Source organism: Tachyglossus aculeatus, chromosome 9 (genome assembly GCF_015852505.1).
Source record: "Tachyglossus aculeatus isolate mTacAcu1 chromosome 9, mTacAcu1.pri, whole genome shotgun sequence".
NCBI classification, from domain to species: domain Eukaryota; kingdom Metazoa; phylum Chordata; class Mammalia; order Monotremata; family Tachyglossidae; genus Tachyglossus; species Tachyglossus aculeatus.
Genome location: NC_052074.1, coordinates 18,777,379 through 18,797,705, shown reverse-complemented (window position 1 = coordinate 18,797,705; position 20,327 = coordinate 18,777,379). Strand labels below are relative to the sequence as shown.

General features: G+C 40.2%; 1 protein-coding gene and 1 non-coding gene across 4 annotated transcripts in view; one reads left to right on the top strand and one right to left on the bottom strand.

Annotated features, from left to right (window-relative positions):
- Nucleotides 1-20,327, top strand: part of TASP1 (taspase 1) — a 129,817-nt gene that overhangs the window by 104,372 nt on the left and 5,118 nt on the right. For all 3 annotated transcript variants that reach the window (XM_038751612.1, XM_038751613.1, XM_038751610.1), the window contains exon 13: nucleotides 10,874-10,947. In XM_038751612.1, the coding sequence (XP_038607540.1) occupies nucleotides 10,874-10,947 (74 nt within the window). The remainder of the gene's footprint in view (nucleotides 1-10,873; nucleotides 10,948-20,327) is intronic.
- Nucleotides 9,681-9,818, bottom strand: LOC119932624. The gene has a single exon (XR_005452369.1). It is a non-coding gene; the product is annotated as a small nucleolar RNA SNORA7 (small nucleolar RNA).

Below are 20,327 nucleotides of genomic sequence, written 5' to 3'. Positions count from 1 at the left end.
TGTCCCCCAGTTCTCAGAGCTGGCAGAGGTGTGCGTGAAGGAAGGCCAAAGCTGCCAGCACCCTCCAGTATTATCTATCAATCAATTGTATTTATTGAGTGCATAGTAACACTCAGTGCTATTACTATGTGCAGAGCACTGAATTGAGCACTTGGGAGAGTACAGTACAACAGGATTAGCAGGTACAATCCCTATGCATAATGAGTTTACAGTCTAGAGTCTACTTATTGTTCAGACTCCTGACCGCTCAGGAAGCTTTCACCACGGAATTCCTGTAATCAAGGCAAATACACTCAGTCCTGCCACAATGCATATTTTCAATATTTTTGTTTCATTTTGTTTTTCCACAGCGTTATTAGGGTATTAGGGAATGTTCTTCCAACAACATGAGCCTGTTTGAGTCTTAGTGTGCCCTGTCATGGAAGAAACTGTTTGATCACGTGCACATGTTGGTATGGAAATGAGCGAGTACTGTGATAGTGAGTGTTTGCATTAGGAAGAGGTTCTTAATGCAACTGGAGGACTGGCTATATCCTGAATTTCTTCAAAAACGAGTACATAGCCTATCATTATCATTACTATCAATAGCTACTGTATTTAGAGAAATGGTATGTTGCCATGGTATTACCCATCTAATAATAAGAAGAATTATGGCATTTGTTAAATGCTTAGTATATGCCATTCACTGTACTAAGTGCTGGGGTAGATACAAATAAATCGGGTTGGACACAGTCCCTGTCCCACGTGGGGTTCACAGTCTCAATCCCCGTTTTACAGATGAGGGAACTGAGGCCCAGAGAAATAAAGTAATTTGCCCAAGGTTACACAGTAGACAAGTGGTGGAGCTGGGATTAGAACCCTCGGCCTTCTGATTCCCAGGGCCGTTCCCTATCCACCACACCATGCTGCTTCTCCGTCTATAGAAAGGGTTCTAGATGTGATCCTGGGAATTATAGACCAATAAATACCACTTGTATTCTTGGCAAATTAGTAGAGTAGATAATTAAATTTAGGATCCGTCAGCACTTAGGAAAGCATAATCTACTGGGAGGGAAGAAACAACACAGTTTCTGTAAGGAAAAATTGTACCCCGTTTATTTTCTGGAGTTCTTTGAAGGGATCAGCTAGGATGTTGGTAGAGGAACCAGTAGATGTATATCCACTAAACAAACATACGCGCGTGCGCACACACACACACACACACACACACACACAGAGAAAACTTTTCATAAAGTGAGTAATGTTGCAATTTTAGGGCATGTTATGTTTTAAGAAAATGGATAAATGATATTGGTAAGAAGCTACTTTTCAGATGGAGAACTGTAAATAGTTGGGTTTCTCTGTAATCAGTGTAATCAAGTTCAAGGTCATACACTTAGAGAAAAATCATCTTAACAAGGACATAATAGAGCTGGTGAACAGTAAAGATAAGGGCAGTCAAGATAATTAAGGGATTGGAGAAGCTTCCTTATGAGAGCAGATGGATAGATTTAGAAATCTTCAACCTGAAAAGATCCAAGATGAGAGTTGATATAACTGAGTTAAAAAAAAAAAACCAAAACATTGAAGGATCCAGGCAGAGCAACCATGGAGTTATTATGTTCAACAAAATCCCACATCCGCAGGAAAAGGGGGCCTTCACTGAAGCTTGAAAGGTGGTAAGTTAAAATAAATAAAAGGAAGTAATTCTTCATATACAAAGTGGCCTGTATATGGAATTTGTAATCACAGAGACTTGTATTGAAGTAATATTGTATAAGGGTTAGAACTTCCATCATGATAGCTCAAAAACACAAAGGAATATAGTGTGACAAAAAAGCATAGCCCATGTACATGCTCCAAAAGACTTTCTTGGCTACCTTCATTCTCTACGGATGTTCTACAGTTTTACTTGACCCTCAGGGATTTCCTTAAGGTTACTATTTTGAAAGTTCTCTTTTCTTGATTAGAAAAAAATAAATGGAATATTTCTGCCCAGTCCCTATCTCTCTTAATGAAAATGTTAAGCAAGACAAGCCAACTGGAAGTTACTTTATGAGAAATGAGATTGGTATCATATGAATCCTCCCAATTTCATTGTGTTTAATTGGAAGGCATGTTAAAAGATATGGCCATGTGAAAGTAGTAAATTATGATAACTTTTTATTTTAAAAAAAGTTGAGAAAACTTCAACAGTTATGTTGAGGAGATTCTAAAGACTTCAAGGAGACCGTCATGCAGGTAATCTAGCTTTTTATTTGTTTGATTTATTCTTTATGATTAAAAAAGAACTGAATTTTTATATGCAATGAGCAGCAATCCCCACATGATGCTAAATGTTATAGAGTGTACAATCCAACCTAAGGCTTAAGGAGCCTCAGCTGGTTTGGCAACATCCCATTCAAGAAGGTTCTGATTTTGAAGCCCTATTTTCCTGCAAGAAATTCTGGGATGAGAGGGCGAAACAGAGAAGTTTAAGTGAGCAAGGGAGCCAGTGCAGCTGGGGATGGTTAACAGTTGGAGTACTACATTAAAGAAAAATCAGCAGGAGACTGAGAGGTTTTCTCTCCAGCCAGAGTGTAGGATCCATTTGAATGGAGAAGTTTTGGTTGCAGCCATTGAAAGGAACCTTTTTTCCCCCCATGAACATAGTTTAAAATGGCTAGCCAAAGCAGGTGGAATCATCTTCTGAAAGTCCAGAGTAAAGTCCCATGTAGAAAGCAAATTTAGTGAAGTTACTCTAATCATGATGAAGAAAAGTTCATTTTAAATGTTAACCACATGAAGAATCCCAAATCAGTCAATGATATTTTTTAACACTGTACTGAGCATCTAGAGAGTACAGTACAATAGTGTTGGTAGACATGATCCCTGCCCTCAGAGTCTTAAAATGCAGTGGGTAAAACAGATATTAAAGCAACAAGGATATGAAGGTAGGGGCTGTGATGGAGAATATGCCAGGGGTGAATACCGAAGTCCTTAAATGACACAGAAGGGAAGGACAATGGAGTGAGGAGATGAGAGATTAGTCAGGGAAGGCTTTTTGAAGATGTTATTTTAGTATTTGAAGATGGGGGAGGCTGGTGCTTTGTTGGATTTGAAGGGAGAAAGAGTTCCAGTCAGGAGGGAGAGTGAGAGCAAAAGATTGAAGACAAGAGACAAATATGGCATGCTTATAGATACTTCACTCAGCAGCATAATGAAGTAGAACTTTTGATTGTGTTTTTACACAGTCTTGACTTGCTCTTAGTTTTCTTATCAGGTAATAATAATGTTGGTACTTCTTAAGCGCTTACTATGTGCCAAGCACTGTTCTAAGCGCCGGAGTAGAGACAAGGTAATCAGGTTGTCCCAACATGGGGCTCACAGTCTTCATCCCCATTTTACAGATGAGGAAACTGAGACACAGAAAAGTTAAGTGACTTGCCCAAGGTCACACAGCTGACAAGTGGAAGTCGGAATTAAAACCCACGACCTCTGACTCTCAAGCCCGTGCTCTTTCCACTAAGCAATGCTGCTTCTCAGCCATGCTGCTTCTCAAGGCATCTTACTGTTAACCAGATGAATCATTTTTAATTGTGTTTTGAAGAGGAGGCCTTATGCATTGGGTAAACGTTTTTAGCGGTCATTGTTCAAAGGAAATAGACATATGTCAAATTGTACTCCGCCCTTTGTTAAAATATAACATTTTAAGGACAGAGAAAAATCATTCATAGAGCATCTACAGTTTGGAGAGCATTGTACTAAGTGTTGGGAGAGTACAATAGAATAAGTAAACATGATAACCTGCCTTAAAGCCGGAAATATTATTAAATGGAGTGTAGAAATGGTGCAATAGCCAGGTTTTGATGAAGAGGCATGCAATTTAGGTTAATTTACTAGAAATCATAATATGAAAGATAATGTATAACCAGTGGAGCTGATGACTAACAAAATAACTTTTTCCTTATGCAGCAGGCCCTCTCCAAGGGATGTGTGCCTAAGAATGCTAATTGTCATATGGCAGGGGATGTCAAACTGCGGCTCTTCTTCACTTGCTTTGTAGTCTACGCATATGTGCTTTGTTCTTCATTCATTCAATCATATTTATTGAGCACTTACTATGTGCAGAGCACTGTACTAGGTGCTTGGGAAAGTACAATACAACAATAAGTAGATACATTCCCTGCCCACAACGAGTTTACAGTCTAGAGGGGTGGAGACAGACATTAATATAATTGTTACAGATATGTACATAAGTGCTGTGGGGGTGGGCGGGGAAATGAACAAAGAGAACAAGTCAGGGCTTCTCAGAAGGGAGTGGAAGAGGAGGAAAGGAGGCTTAGGGAAGGCCTTTTGGAGAAGCTGTGCTTTCAGTAAGGCTCTGAAGTGGGGGAGATTTGAGGAGGGAAGGTGTTCCAGGCCAGAGGCAGGACGTGGACAAGGGGTCAGCGGCGAGATAGACGAGATCGAGGCACAGTGAGGAGGTTAGCATATTAGAGGACCAAAGTGTGTGGTCTGGGCGGTAGTAGGAGATAGCGAGGTGAGGAAGGAGGGGGCAAGGTGATTCGGTGCTTTGAAGCCAATGGTGAGGAGTTTTTGTTTGATGCTGTGGTGGATGGGCAACTGCTGGAGTTTTTTGAGGAGTGGGGAAACATGTCCTGAATGTTTTTGTAGAAAAATTATTCTGGTAGCAGAGTGAAGTATGGACTGGAGTGGGGAAAGACGGGGAGGCTGGGAGATCAGCAAGGAGGCTGATGCAGTAATCCAGGCGGAATGAATTGAGCAATTTACTAACATGGTAGCAGTTTGAATGGAGAGGAAAGGGCGGATTTTGGAGATGTTGTGAAGGTCGAACCGACAGGATTTAGTGATGGATTGAATATGTGGGTTGAATGAGAGAGAGGAATCAAGGTAAATGCGAAGGTTACAGGCTTGTGAGACAAGAAAGATGGTGGTGCCATCTACAGTGGGGGAAAGTCAGGGAGTACAGGGTTTGGGTGGGAAGATAAAGAGGTCTGTTTTGGACATGTTTAGCTTGAGGTGACAGGAGGACATCCAAGTAGAGATGTCTTGAAGGCAGGAGGAGTTGCAAAAGTGCTGAGAGGAAGAGAGGTCAGGACTGGATATGTAGATTTGGGTATCAAATCTATTATTATCAAATCTTTATTATTTACCTGGGTGGCAGTGGGCTGTGGGGTGCTGTTACTCCAGGTCCTGCAGTGGCAACCCCAATGATCTTGTCCTAACCTGACTGTTTTTATCTAACCCAGTGCTTAGTACAGTGCCTGGCACCCAGCGCTTAAAAAAGACCATTAGAAAAAAACTCAAACCACCCACATAGGCTCCCACCCCAGCTCTGCTTTCTCGTATTCACGGGTGTCATTGCTCCTGAGCACTTCTACCCTCTTCCCCTCCCCAATCCCCACAAACTCTTTCAGGTTAAACAGTTTCTTTTTCATCCGCTGCTCTGTCATATTGTGCTCCTTATTTCCTGGTACTTCTGTTAATGAGGCTTGGTCATCCCTGCATTGTGGCATAAGTGAACTGTGGTTTTAACAAGGAACTAGGAAATTACCTTTTAACTCTCTCCATCAAACCTTCTGTTGCCCCATGCATGCATATCATCCTGATACTAAGTGTGACTGCTGCAGATGATAATGTAAAACTAGAAATTTGAAAGAATTATAAGTTCCATGGAAGTCGGCAGCCTGCCCAGGGCTTTTGTCAGGGAAGCGTCGAGCCTGGAAGAACCATTATTTAGAGTGTGTTTGTATCCTTCCCCATCCAACCTTTTTTACACATCTCCTCTCTTGGGATATTTCTTCCACCCCCACAACTCCCCTCAGGGCCAGCAAATGGGATTGGGAGTGTTGATTCCACTGCATCAGCACCCCTGGAGCAGATATCTTTGCCCCTCAGTCCAGGGAAAATCAGGAGAAAGAGACCGCTCCCAGAAGAGCAAACCACAGCAGTCAAAGTACATTATGCATATGACCACACTATATCATTCTTTGGTGTTTGTTCTCTATTCCTTGGTGTTCGTGAGTATAGGATTTTAAATTTGGCATTATATGCACTTGAATTTGCAACAGACCACTACATATAATTTAAATAGTGATTTTTTTTAAAAAATACAATCAACATTCAAAGAGAATGCTCTACTTTTGATAAAGGAATCCAAAACTATATTTTAAACTAGGAAATCAGAAAATTTGGAAGGGGCAAGACAAATTTCAGAAATTTTTATACAAGAAAACTCAAACTGTGTAAACTACCCATTTTTTAAAAGTTGTAACTTTGAATTTGGGGTGCTTTAATGGAAAAATTAGCCTTTTGGGATCTTGCTAATTCACCCTGATCTAGGAGTTTGACCAATATGGCAGTATCGCTATCAAGGAGACTAGTGCCATTTTCTCATGTATCTAGTTTGAAAAAGTAAGAAGTGTTCCTCAGAGTTAATGTTCACATATTCATACAGTCTAAATTCAGTGCAAATTGTAAATGGTGTATTCTTGAGTTTTCCATCAATTTTCAACTGCTTTAGCTTGGAAATCTGCAATGACCACTCCCTGTTTTAAGAGTTACTATCTTCATCATACACATGTGATAATATGAACCGTTCAGCATTCTTCCCAGAGTAGGATTGTGATACCTTCCAAACCAAATTCCTGTATGTGGACATGATTGAACAATAACTGAGAAGCAGTATGACCTAACGGAAAGAGCACAGGCCTGGGAGCCAAAGGACCTGGGTTCTGATCCCAGCTCTGCCACGTGTCTGCTGTGTGACCTTGGGCAAGTCAACTAACTTCTCTGTGTCTCAGTTTCCTCATCCATAAAATAGGGATTTAGACTGTGAGCCCCACATGGGACATGGACTATGTTCTACCTGATTAGCTTGTATCTATCCCAGCACTTAGTATGGTGCCTGGCACATAGTAAGTGCTTAATAAATACCAGTAAAAAAAAAATCAATTGATCAATCAGTCATATTTATTACATGCTTCTTGGGAGAGTACAATATACACGTACCCTGCCCACAGCAAGCTTGCAGTTTAGAGAGGCGTATGTCTGTCAGTCTCTTAGGAAGGGCCAAGTTTCCCACTGTTACTATTTGCCGAAGAATACTGATGAAGGTCCAGAGACCTTCTCTGCCTAAAGTGGGAAATAGTGACAGGAGCCAGATCAGGGTCATTTTTGGGGAAGGAAGTAGGAGATGTGACTGTTTACCCTCTTCAAAGTATAGGGCCAATCAGTCAAGCAATCAATCAAGGACCTGGGTTCTAGTCCTGGCTTTGCCACTTGTCTGCTGCGTGACTTTAGACAAGTCACTTAACTTCTCTGTGCCCCAGTTACATGATTTGGAAAACAGGGATTAAGACGGGGAACCCCATGTGGGACATGAATTGTGTCCAACCTGATTATCTTGTATCTACCCCAGCACTTAGAACAGTGCATGACACATAATAAGCATTTAACAAATACCATAAAAAAATAATCAATCAGTGGTATTTATTGAGCACTTAGTATGTGCAGAGCACTATACTAAGCCCTTGGGAGAGTACAGAACAACAGAATTAGTGGACACATTCCCATCCCATAACGAGTTTATAATCTAACACGTTAATCCTGTCTATTATCAGAAATGAAGGTAAAATATCATTTTTAAAAGTCAAATGATGTCCTTCCCCCATACATGCGTCTGTTTGGCTCCTCCTGCTGCTTGAACTCCCTTATCTGTGAAAAGGGAGCACACAAGGCTGCAAGTAGAGGCAAGTTGTGGCAATTTAAGGAAGTGTTTTATTCTGAGTCATATTTTTGTCCCGAACAAACCTTTTCCTAAAAAGTGTTCCACCAACTGTGCTTTTTATGGTTTTATTCCCAGGAAATGGCTCATTTAGCTGAGTTTGGTCCTAAATTAACATTTTTGTAGAGTTTGGATTGTTGTTTTGTTTTTTAAGCTATCAAAACCTAGGCTTTTGACTCTCAGGTCTCACAAAAGAGCTGACCCACTATGAGTGAAATGGTACCATTTGTTATTTTTGTTTCTTTCATTTTTAGCATAGTAGATTTGATGTATCCTGTGATATTCTTTGCATAAATGTGAAATTAGTGGGCTTTTTGTGTAGCTTTGCACTGTCAATATTGAGTTTCATTTACTTCAGTGCAAATAATGAATTAATGTAGTCTTGTGAACATCTAAAACGCAAGTAATAGCATGTCCTATGATGTTATGCCTTTGTAATTTCAGGTGTAGTTATTCCAGTTGTTTTCTTTCCAACTCCTTTCGCTTTTTTTCATTAAAGTTATTTTTTGAGTTAGCTTCCAACCCTGATTTTAGTAGGTGGGGAGTAAGTGAAGAGGGAAGATAATATCAGGAAGCTGACAGCTTTGTACTCAAATTGAATTTCATTGTTGTTTTAGTATAATGAAATTCAGTAAGACTTGTTGAGTGCAGTCACTGTTAGAAGATTTAGAATACTCCAGACCACACTCTAGATTTTAAGGATTTTTATAGTGTGAAACAGATGGGTAGGAAAAAAAAATCATCTGTGAAAACTAGTTTGCTTTACTTGCCTGATGCTGTTTCCTTGCTGCATTCAACTGAGTGTCTGTTAGGCAGATTGGTAGGTTTAGTAAGTAATTGTTGAGGAAGTGAACCACATATCTAAAAAGAATTCGTTTTTCTCGTATGGTTGTTCTCCCACAGATGGCTGGCAGAGTGTTCAAAATCTTAGAATCACTGATCCTAAAGTTATGTCTGAACTCAAAACACTTGTCCTCAGGCTCAATTGACTGGTAGATATAAACAAGCCAGTGGCCAAGTATACATAAGTTCAAACTCAAGCTCAAATTTCATTTAAATGCATTTTGATCAGCACAGATTTCTAAAATCTTTATTAGGTGAAGAGAGAAGACTTTTTTTGTTTTATGTTTGGCTTGCTTTGGGAAAAGCCTCGTAAATTTTAAAATTACCAATTACATTCAGCAGAAAATAACTTCTGAAAGAAAATGTCATTATGAGTTTTGTGTTCCAGCTACTATTTTGCAATTCAGAATATTTAAAATTACAGATTCTAAGCAGATAAAAAATTCATTTCAGGTAACAATCGTAAATTTTGAATGAGAAGTGCACTTTGTATTACATCATTTACAGTACAAATTTCCCTCAACTCTCTATATAAACATATACATATATATATATAGGGAGAGAGAGAGAGAGATATCTTGTCTTGTGCTGTCGAGTTTTCTCCAACTCATAGCAATGCCATGGACACATCTCTCTTTTAGACTGTGAGCCCACTGTTGGGTAGGGACTGTCTCTATATGTTGCCAACTTGTACTTTCCAAGCGCTTAGTACAGTGCTCTGCACACAGTAAGCGCTCAATAAATACGATTGATTGATTGATTGATCTCTCCCAGAATGCCCCACCTCCATCAGCAGTTGTTCTGGTAGTGGATCCATAGAGATTTCCTGGTAAAAAATATGGAGGCGGTTCACCATTGCCTCCTTCCGCACAGTAAACTTGAGTATCCGCGTTCGACTCTCTCCCATGCTGCTGCTTTTAGACTGTGAGCCCACTGTTGGGTAGGGACTGTCTCTATATGTTGCCAATTTGTACTTCCCAAGCGCTTACTACAGTGCTCTGCACATAGTAAGCGCTCAATAAATACGATTGATGATGATGATGATGATGCCCAGTACAGGTGAGTTTTGACTTGTAGCAGATTGCCTTCCACTCGCTAGCCACTGTCCAAGCTGGGAATGGAATGGATATGCCCCTGCTTGACTCTCCCTCCCATAGTTGAGACTGGTAGAGTACTAGAAATTCTCCAGGTGCGACCCAGAGAGGGGATATAGATAGATACCTACCATATATACATATCTCTATATAGCTATATAACTATATAGATATGTTTATGTATAGGTAGATATGCACCCACTCAAAAAAAAGATACCATGCAGTAAAATCCACCTACATATATGCCTGGATAGGACCAATAATGCACTTATAATCCTGGCCACTTCATCCCTGAGCTCCCATTGCATTCTGTTTTATAGTCACGGTAGCAATTCTTTGTGTTTTTTCTCATTATTAATACTCTCTAAGTAAAAAGTCGGGAGGAATTGGCTAATTTCTGGGAAGGAAAATGGAGAGAGTGTGGAGGAAGCATTTTGGTGTGGAGTCCTAGACTGTAAGCTTGTTTTGAACAGGGAACATATCTACCAACTCTTCTATTGAACTCTTCCAAGCACTTAGTTCAGTGCTCTGCATAAGGCAAGTGCTCAAGAAAATCTCATTGATTTAAATCCACTGTGAAAAACATTAAGTAAGGATTCCCAATGTGACCGTCCTCATTTGTCCTGTAAGCCTTCGGGTCTTTGAACCATCATTTGCCAGCTACAAGCACTTTGAGAAAGCTATCCTTAGCAGTTGGGAAGGAAAAGCTGATTTAAATATTTCTGGGTATTTGTACTTAGATTCATTATAATTAAGAGGAAAAAGACAGTAGTGAGTTGGATAGATCTGTTAAATACTAATAATTCAACCTATCGATCTGTGGTATTTTTTGTATTTAAATGTGTGCAGAGTATTGTACTAAGCACTTGGGAGAGTATAACACAACAGAGTTGGTAGACTTATCCCTGCCCACCAAGAGCTTTCAGTCTAGAGGGGAAGAAAGGCATTATTATAAATAAATTATGAATATGTACCTAAGTGCTTTGGGGCTGAGGGTGGGCTGAATATCCAGTGCTTAAAGGGTACACATCCAAATTTATAGGTGGCACAGAAGGGAGAGGGAGTAGGAGAAATGAGAGTCCTAAAATGCTCTCTTCAACATTTGAGTAAAATTCAGAGATTTAGTTTGCATGCTTAATCAAATGTATTTGTGTTTCTTTCATGACAGTGGAGTTTCTATGGAGCCACACAACTGAGAGCATGTGTGTTGGGTATATGTCAGCCCAAGATGGCAAAGCCAAGGTAAGTCATAAAGTTTGGATAATAACCAGAAAAATCTGCAATTTTGACGATTCATATCAGACCTGTCTAGTTGATGGGCTCAGATGACATTGGGAGTACCCAGACTCACACAGTGCATAGTAGGAGTTTTACAGGGGTTTGGAAGAACAGTAGGAAGAAACCATGCAAAATGTGTATTAGCCACCCTGTGTAGACTGGTAGGTCTGAACTGTTTTAGTAAGGCAACTTCTAAGTTGTTTATTTTTTTTAATACATGACATCACGTCTTACTTTACTATGTTTATTCCCGGCAGGTTTAGTGATATAATGTTTTATGTTTTCTTCATTTTTTTCTCTAAGAAAAATGTTAGTCTTATTTTTGAAATATGCCTCCTAAATGTTTTTCTTGTTTATCCATTTGAGACATAACTAGACGCAGGGTTAACATCCCTGGTTATTGCAGCTCTCTAATAATGACTTGACAAGGTAGGTAAATAAAGCTTTCAAAATATTTTTTAACATTTTGTCCCACCAACACTGAGCATTTGAAAATTGATCAGAAATGGCAAATTCTGTTATGAATTGACACCAGCCAATATTGTAGCTGTTCTTTTGATGACAAAGAAAAATTTGTTGTTCATTTAAAAATACTGCATGGTCTAATTTATCTCATTATCTGGGGAACCAGATGCATCATTGGCAGTTTTTCCTTCACTAATAGCATTTCTTATTGCAAACCCATCTCTACAACACAAGAATGTGTTTGTAAAAATAGCAAGCAGATCCCTACTTGTGGTTTTCATTCTTATTAGTATCCCAGTCCCACTACTTACCTCCTGTGTGACCTTGTGCATGTCACTTAATTCTTTGGGCTTCTGTTTCCTAATCTGTAAAATGGGTATTAAGTACCTGCTCTTCTTCCTCTGTAGACTGTGAGGCTCATGTGGGACAGGGGCTGTGTGTTTGTTACCTGATTGTCTTATATCTAGCATAGTATAGTACTTGGTCATAGTAAGTGATTAACAAATGACACTATTATTATTATTATCATTGTTATTATTATTACCATCTTTTGGTGCAGGAGCACCATGGCAACATAACTACAATTTCTGAATCTTTGGAAGGTATAAATGTAATTGCACCATTTCATTTTGAGGTGTGAGTGGGTGGTTTGGCAACGAGGCAAGTAGGAGACATAATTTCTATGAAAAATCAATGTTAATATAAACGTTTCAACAGCAGCATTTTGAAAGCCCAATACCAAAGTATTTTGTACAATGGCAATAGCACTTCATTGATTTCTAGCTCCTTGGTTTTCAAAATCATTGACCATCTTTCCTAGTGATGCATGCCTATTTACTTTTCTTCATGTTTTCATCCTTCAAGAATTGAAAAGGGCCATTCTCTCTTTCCTCTGCTTATGTTAACTTAATTCCCCCCTCCTCTGCCTCCAATCCTATTTCCCCAAACCAAATTAGAATAAAGCTAATGATACAAGAAGGATTACATAGGCACTGCAGGAAAGTTTACTTTTGCCACTCCTCATCTGTGTGTTCTAAACTAAGAATAGATTTTAGACAAGTGAAAATTTATGGCATTGAATGAGACACGAAAGCTAGATTAGATGTGTGCAGCAATATTTTGAAAGTCCCATGTGAGGAGATGTTCCTGTTATTCCCAAGTGATGGTGGCCTATAGAAGTCTTTTTAATATTTAACATGAAATCTGGCTAGTAAATAGAGCTAACAGTTCCACATTGTGCCCAGAGATGTTTTCTTGCTCACAGTTGCATCCTTTGACATCTGGTGTACATTGTTTTCGTATTGCTGGTAAATTCTCCAGCTGGTAATCTTGATTGGGCTGACAGACACAGCTGCTCCTCCTGGTTCACTTTTAAATTATGTTTTTGACCTTCCTTGAAGAGAGTTAATCCCTCTCCCTTTCTTCCTCCTTTGAGCCTGTGGCTGCAAATGCTTTCCAGAGAAAAACCACAAACGTCTTGGCTGCTGACTTCTATTGATCAAAAAATCATCTCTGTCATAAAGGCTGGAATTTTATTGTATTGCAAGTAAAGCAACATTACGGATGGGAAGCTCAGCTCAAAATAGAAGAAAGGGAGGGGCAGAGCATATTTTTTTTTCCTTTTTAAAAAAAGTAAACACTTGGTGTGGTTACTTTGTTTCCTGCTTTCTTTGAAAGGGCATTTATTAAATTTGTGGCTTGATTTCTCCCTGCACTATCAAGAGTTGAGGTAGCATAATGAGCCAAGATTTATCCGAGTCTACCAACTCAGAGTCTTTCTGTAGACTTCAAGCATATTTACCAACTCTCTCCAGAGATGAGGAAATTCTCTGGCTAGCTCTGAGTTATCTGTAAAGGACAACTTGAAGTAAAGCTTACTTCAGCATTCAGGTAATGTGTTTATCCCCATGTTAGGTAATGATGTTTCTTCAGAGAATGTGAATATTTGCACTTGCTAAAATGAAGGAAAATATATTTGTTATATTAGCCTTGTGTCATTGAGAGGTAAAACATGTTATCCTGAGGCAGCTCTTAGCTATATTTCCATTACTTATTTTGTATGGGAAACCAATACCGTTAACCGCAAGCATCCCACTTTACCTCAATATTAGCCTAATGGGTGAGTTGAAAAACATTTATTGATCAAGGGGTCACAAGTAGTAGTGGTACTTGTAGTAGAGTTTCAGGCAGAAACTCCTCACCCTCTGCTTCAAGGCTGTCCATCACCTCGCCCCCTCGTACGTCTCCTCCCTTCTCTCCTTCTAGAGCCCAGCCCGCACCCTCCACTCCTCTGCCGCTAATCTCCTCACCGTACCTCGTTCTTGCCTGTCCCGCCGTCGACCCCCGGCCCATGTCATCCCCCTGGCCTGGAATGCCCTCCCTCCCCACATCTGCCAAGCTCGCTCTCTTCCTCCCTTCAAGGCCCTACTGAGAGCTCACCTCCTCCAGGAGGCCTTCTCAGACTGAGCCCCCTCCTTCCTCTCCCCCTCCCCCCCTCCATCCCCCCACCGTACCTCCTTCCCTTCCCCACAGCACCTATATATATGTATATATGTTTGCACGTATTTATTACTCTATTTATTTAGTTATTTTACTCGTACACATTTATTCTATTTATTTTATTTTTTTAATATATTTTGTTTTGTTCTCTGTCTCCCTCTTCTAGACTGTGAGCTCACTGTTGGGTAGGGACTGTCTCTATATGTTGCCAACTTGTACTTCCCAAGTGCTTAGTACAGTGCTCTGCACACAGTAAGCGCTCAATAAATACAATTGATTGATTGGTAGTAACACAAACATATCTGTTCCTCAATTTCCTCTACAAAATGGGGATTAAATACCTGTTCTTCTGCCTTAGACTGAGATCCCTACGGAACAGGGTTTGTGTCCACCCTGATTATTTAGCTTCTACCCCAGCACCCAGTAGAGTACCAGGCGCGTAGTAAGTGCTTAATCAGTGAATCAATCAATCATATTTATTGAATGCTTACTGCGTGCAGAGCACTGTACTAAGCGCTTGGGAAGTACAAGTTGGCAACATATAGAGACAGTCCCTACCCAACAGTGGGCTAACAATCTAGAAGGGGGAGACAGAGAACAAAACCAAAGATACTAACAAAGTAAAATAAATAGAATAGATATGTACAAGTAAAATAAATAAATAGTGAATATTAGTGAATATTGCAATTATTACTAGTAGTGGTAATAGTTTTTACTAAGCCTCACTAAGTGCATTGTACTAAATGCTTGGGAAGTGAAAAACCTAAGTGTTGGGTTTACATTCTAATGGAGGAAGAGAGAAATTTTTTGAAGTGTCAGGATAAATAATTAAATGCATACGTGATAAAGAAGAAGAATGAATCAGTAATCTAGCCATAATACCATGACTTTAGGGAGCTGTCTTGGTAGGGTGAAGATGTTGAAAGCCTGACTGCAGTGGTTTGGGAAGAGAGTTGGTGGAGAGGAGTTTGGACATGTATGTGAGCAGAGAGATGGGGCAGTGCCTGGAGGGGTCTCTGGGGCTAAGAGGACTTTTATTTACTCTAGGTGAGATGTCACAGGGTTTGAAGATAAGGGGAAGAAGCCTTTGGAGAATATATGGTTAGCTTCTTGGAGACAGTGATCATATTTACCAATTCTGTTGTATTGTACTCTCCGAAGTGTTTAGTACAGTGCTTCGCACATAGTGATACCGTTGATTGATTTATTGAGATTGAAAGTAGTGGTAAGTAGGGGAGGAGAGAAGTAGCAAGTGATTTTAGCAGTTTGAAGAGATTTAGGATTTGCGTCTTCAAGCAGAAGCTGGAGGGGGTAATGGGAGTGAGAGACCAAGAGGAAGGAATAATAATAATGTGAGCAGAAAATAGCCGTGTAATCACATACAATTCATTTATAATGGCTCAGTATAGCTCAAGTCCTTGATTGCATTTGTCATATCCCATTTCAATTACTGTATCAGTCTCATTGCTGCCCTCCCTGCTCCTGGCCTCTTCCCTCTCCAGGTCATTCGTGATGCTGCCTGTATGATTTTTCTAAAACAGTGTTCTGTGCATATCTCCCTTCTCATATACCTTCAGTTGTTGCCCCTCCACCTCGGCATCCAACAGAAACTTCTGAACTAGGCGTTCGATCAGCTCTCTTTCCACCATCTATCTTCATCCTCTTCCATTACAACCTAGTCCTTCATTTCTCTCCTCTGACGCCAAACTCCTCACAAGTGCCTAACTCCTGTCTCTTGCTGTTGAGCCTTAGCTCATGCCCTCTCTCCTGCCTGGGACTCCCTCCCCCTCACTTCTGGCAGATCATTGTCTCCATCCTCAAATCCCTGCTAAAATTATATTTCCTTCGAGAAGCCCTCCCCAATTCATCTTTCACTCCCCACACTCTATTTCCCTCCCTACTGCATCACCTATGCATTTAAGCCCATACTTACCCACTATTTAGTTAAGTACTCACCCTACCCCCTCTGCCTACAGTACTTATGTGCTTATCTTTATGCTCCATTGCTTCTCCTATCAGAATCTTAATCAATCATTGTTAGCTATTGAGTCTTACAATATGCAAAGCACTGTATTAAGATCTTGGGAAAGTTCAGTACAGTAGAGTTGATAGGCACCAATTCCTGCCCACGAGGATCTTACAGGCTAGCAGAGGAGACAGATCGGGGAAATGGCAGAGTATAAGGAATATATACACAAGTGCTGTGGGGCTGGAGGTGGTGTGAAATATCAAGTTCCTAAGGAGTGCAAATCCAAGTGCATAGACGATGCAGAAGGGAAGGTGAATAGGGTGAAATGCCTGTGCTTGTTTTGATGTCCGTTTTAGACTGTGAGCCCACTGTTGAGTAGGGACTGTCTCTATATTTTGCCAACTTGTACTTCCCAAGCGCTTAGTACAGTGCTCTGCACACAGTAAGCGCTCAATAAATATGATTGATTGATTGATTGATTGATGTCTGTCTCCTCCCCCATACTGTAAGCCCATTGTGGGCAGGGATTGTCTCTTTTTAGTGCTGTATTGAGAAGCAGTGTCGCTCAGTGCAAGGAGCACAGGCTTGGGAGTCAGAGATCGTGGGTTCTAATCCCGCTATGTCACTTGTCTGCTGTGTGACTTTGGGCAAGTCACTTAATTTCTCTGTGCCTCAGTTACCTCATCTGGAAAGTGGCGATTAAGACTGTGAGCCCCGTGTGGGATAACCTGATTGCCTTGTACAGTGCTTGCCATATAGTAAGTGCCTAAAAAATACCATTATTATTAGTAGTAGTAGCAGTATTGTTCTTTCCAAGTGCTTAGTACAGTGCTCTGCATACAGTAAGCGGTCAATAAATATGAATGGATGAATGAATTGAACGAACCTAATCATTGTACCTCAATCTCATCTGTCTCACCACCAGCCTCTCACTCACATCCTGTTTCTGGCCTGGAACGCCCTCCTGCCTCATATCCGAAAGACAATTACTCTCCATCTTCAAAGCCTCATTTGAAGGCACATCTCCTCCAGGAGAACTTCCCTGACTAAGCCCTCATTTCCTCTTTTCCCACTCCCTTCTGCATCCCTCTGACTTGTTCCCTTTATTCACCACCCCGGCCCCGGCCCCATAGCACTAATGTAAATATCTGTAATTTATTTGTATTATTATCCATCTCCCCTTCTCAACTGTAAGCTCGTTGTTGGCAGGGAATGTGTCATATTGTTGTGTTGTACTATTCCAAGCACTTAGTATAGTGCCCTGTACACAGTAAGCACTCAGTAAATATGACGTATTGATTGAGCATGTGGTTTTGTGGCTACGACAGCACACTGAGAATTAGAAGCCTTAGTTTTAATGCTTCCCATTTCCAGGTTTCACACTATGGACAAACCATGTAATGTCTCTGATTCCATTTCTCTGTATCTAAAAAAATCTTTCAGGGTTGAGATCTGCTCGATAAGGTCTTACCTCTTCAGAAGAGAAGCATCATGTTAGTCCCAAATATTATAACTATTTACAATAAATAGTCTTTAGTTTTTAACCAGAAGAAAAAAATCTAAAAACATTGGTTTACACATTAAATTGGACATATCATCATATGGTCAAAGTGAATATGCTATTCTGCCTCTGTACAAAGTTATTCTGAGTGATTAAGACATAGTTATGAGTTCAAGTATGTTATTGGATTTAACTTTTAGAAAGCCAACACAACTTGCACAGCCTTGCACATATTACACCCTTATTATTTTTACTTTGAAGTCCGTAATTATATATTCCATTTAATATTTTAGCTTCAGTACCATTCATTCACTGAGATTATACTGCATACATGTCTTATGTCTGTATAATAAGAGAACTCTTGCCATTCCCTAAGGCTCATTTTTCTTAATGCTACATGAGGATTAAAATTCCCTTATGAAGACTATAGCCTATGATTTTGGTGTACCATAAACAAAATGTTACCAGAGACATTGAAAAAACTCAACATTTTAATACTAATTAAGCCATTTGGATATGGTTAAGAGATTCTATCTATTTACATTCCTTTCAGATAGTTTTGTATGTGAGAAATGGTAGGTACTGACAATTTACTTTTATACGTTGGTGCTATCATCATAATACTAAGTATGTTTGTGTTGCCCTGACAGTTGCAGGACTGAAATAGCAAAAAACCTTAAATTTGTAATGAGATGGAATCAGAACTTTTCCGTAGATTGCAAAATCAGTTAAGAGTTCTTGTAAGCACATTTATATTGACAGAATAGACAACTAATGGTTTTCCTGAAATATTTTATTTACTTATTCCAAATTCTGTCCCTCCATTCTCTGGCGTTAAACCATGGTCTGTTTTTATTTCCATTTATTTCTGTCAGTAATTAATGATTTCTGATTTTTTTTTTCTTGAAGAAGGTCAACTGTGATAGTATAAAAAGCTCTGTAATTTGCAACTATAATCATTTTGACTTTCAGTTTCCAGTGCAATTGAATGTGTTTGCCTCAGAAGCAGTTAATATCATTTTGAAAAATGGCTGGAGGAACAATTCTCTTTTGGGAAATATCGACTAATCAATCTTACCCTTTCAGAGCAAACTTATTCTGAATCTAAAGTGTTTGAGAATTGTAGCATATTCAGGTGTGAGAGTCAGAACTGAGGCAACCAGTTACTGTAACAATTTGTAATAATAATAGAATTTACATTATGTGCATAATTCCTGGGTTACCTGAGTGCCTTCATCTTGGTGTTTTCTTTTCATGCCCATGAGCCCGGGATGCTGATGTGAACTGAGTGTCCTTCCTGAGCCAATTTTAAGCGTGTACCATGAGAAGCAGTGTTGTCTAGTGGATAGAGCATAGGCAGGCCTGTAGTCAGAAGGTCCTGGGTTCTAGTCTGGGCTCCACCACTTGTCTGCTGTGAGACCTTGGGCAACTAACTTCTCTGTGCCTCAGTTACCTCATCTGTAAAATGGGAATTAATACTGTGAGCCCCATGTGGGACGTGGACTGCGTCCAACCTGATTAGCTTGTATCTACCCCAGTGCCCAGTACAGTACCTGGCACACAGTAAGTGCTTAACAAATACCATAAAAAAATGAAAAGTACTATGAAAACAGTGGTAATGATAAAGTATAAGAACGTCAAACACCCCTGTGAGTTCTTTCTCACAGTCTGATAGTTTGTGCTCCGAGGATTCAGTAAAGTCTAGCCTGTATGCTCTTTGTGGGCAGGAAATGTTTCTGCTTATTGTTGTATCGTACTCTCCCAAGGACTTGGTACCGTGCTCTGCACACAGTAAGCACTCAGTCAGTATGATTGAATGAATGAATGAATGAATGAATGAAGTCTCCCTGCTCTCTATTCTTTCCATTACATGGCCTTCCATTACAAGGCCCTACTGAGAGCTCACCTACTCCAGGAGGCCTTCCCAGACTGAGCCCCTTCCTTCCTCTCCCCCTCGTCCCCCTCTCCATCCCCCCATCTTACCTCCTTCCCTTCCCCACAGCACCTGTATATATGTATATATGTTTGTACATATTTATTACTCTTTTTATTTATTTATTTATTTTACTTGTACATCATCATCATCAATCGTATTTATTGAGCGCTTACTGTGTGCAGAGCACTGTACTAAGCGCTTGGGAAGTACAAGTTGGTAACATATATCTACATATCTAATAGAATAGATATGTATAGATTGTACATATCTATTCTATTTATTTTATTTTGTTAGTATGTTTGGTTTTGTTCTCTGTCTCCCCCTTTTAGACTGTGAGCCCACTGTTGGGTAGGGACTGTCTCTATATGTTGCCAACTTGTACTTCCCAAGCGCTTAGTACAGTGCTCTGCACACAGTAAGCGCTTAATAAATACGATCGATGATGATGATGATGATGATCCCCAGCTCTGAGTCTTGTCGGGGTGGGGTGGGTTACTGTCTGAAGCTCCTGGCGGACCCTGAGGCTATTGCTGTTGGCTGTCCCCTGCTGCTGTTTAAACTTGCTAACTCCTCTTTCCCATCTCATTGGCCAAACTGATTTCAATAGTGATTTCTCCAAGTGCTAAGCCTCTGATGCTAACCTTCTCACTGTGCCTCCATCTCACCTGTCTTACCCACCGGCCCAATGGCCTGGAACATCCTCCCTCCTCAAATCCACCAATCAATCACTTTCCCAGACTAAGCCCCCTTTTCCTCAGCTCCCACTTCCACCTCACCTCCACTCACTCCCTTTGCTCTCCCTTCCCCCAGCCCCCCATCACCCCACTGGACTTATGTATATATGTATATAGCTACAATTCTACTTATTTATATTGATGCCTGTTTATTTGTTTTGATGTCTGCCCCCCCCCCACCATCATCATCATCAATCGTATTTATTGAGCACTTACTATGTGCAGAGCACTGTACTAAGT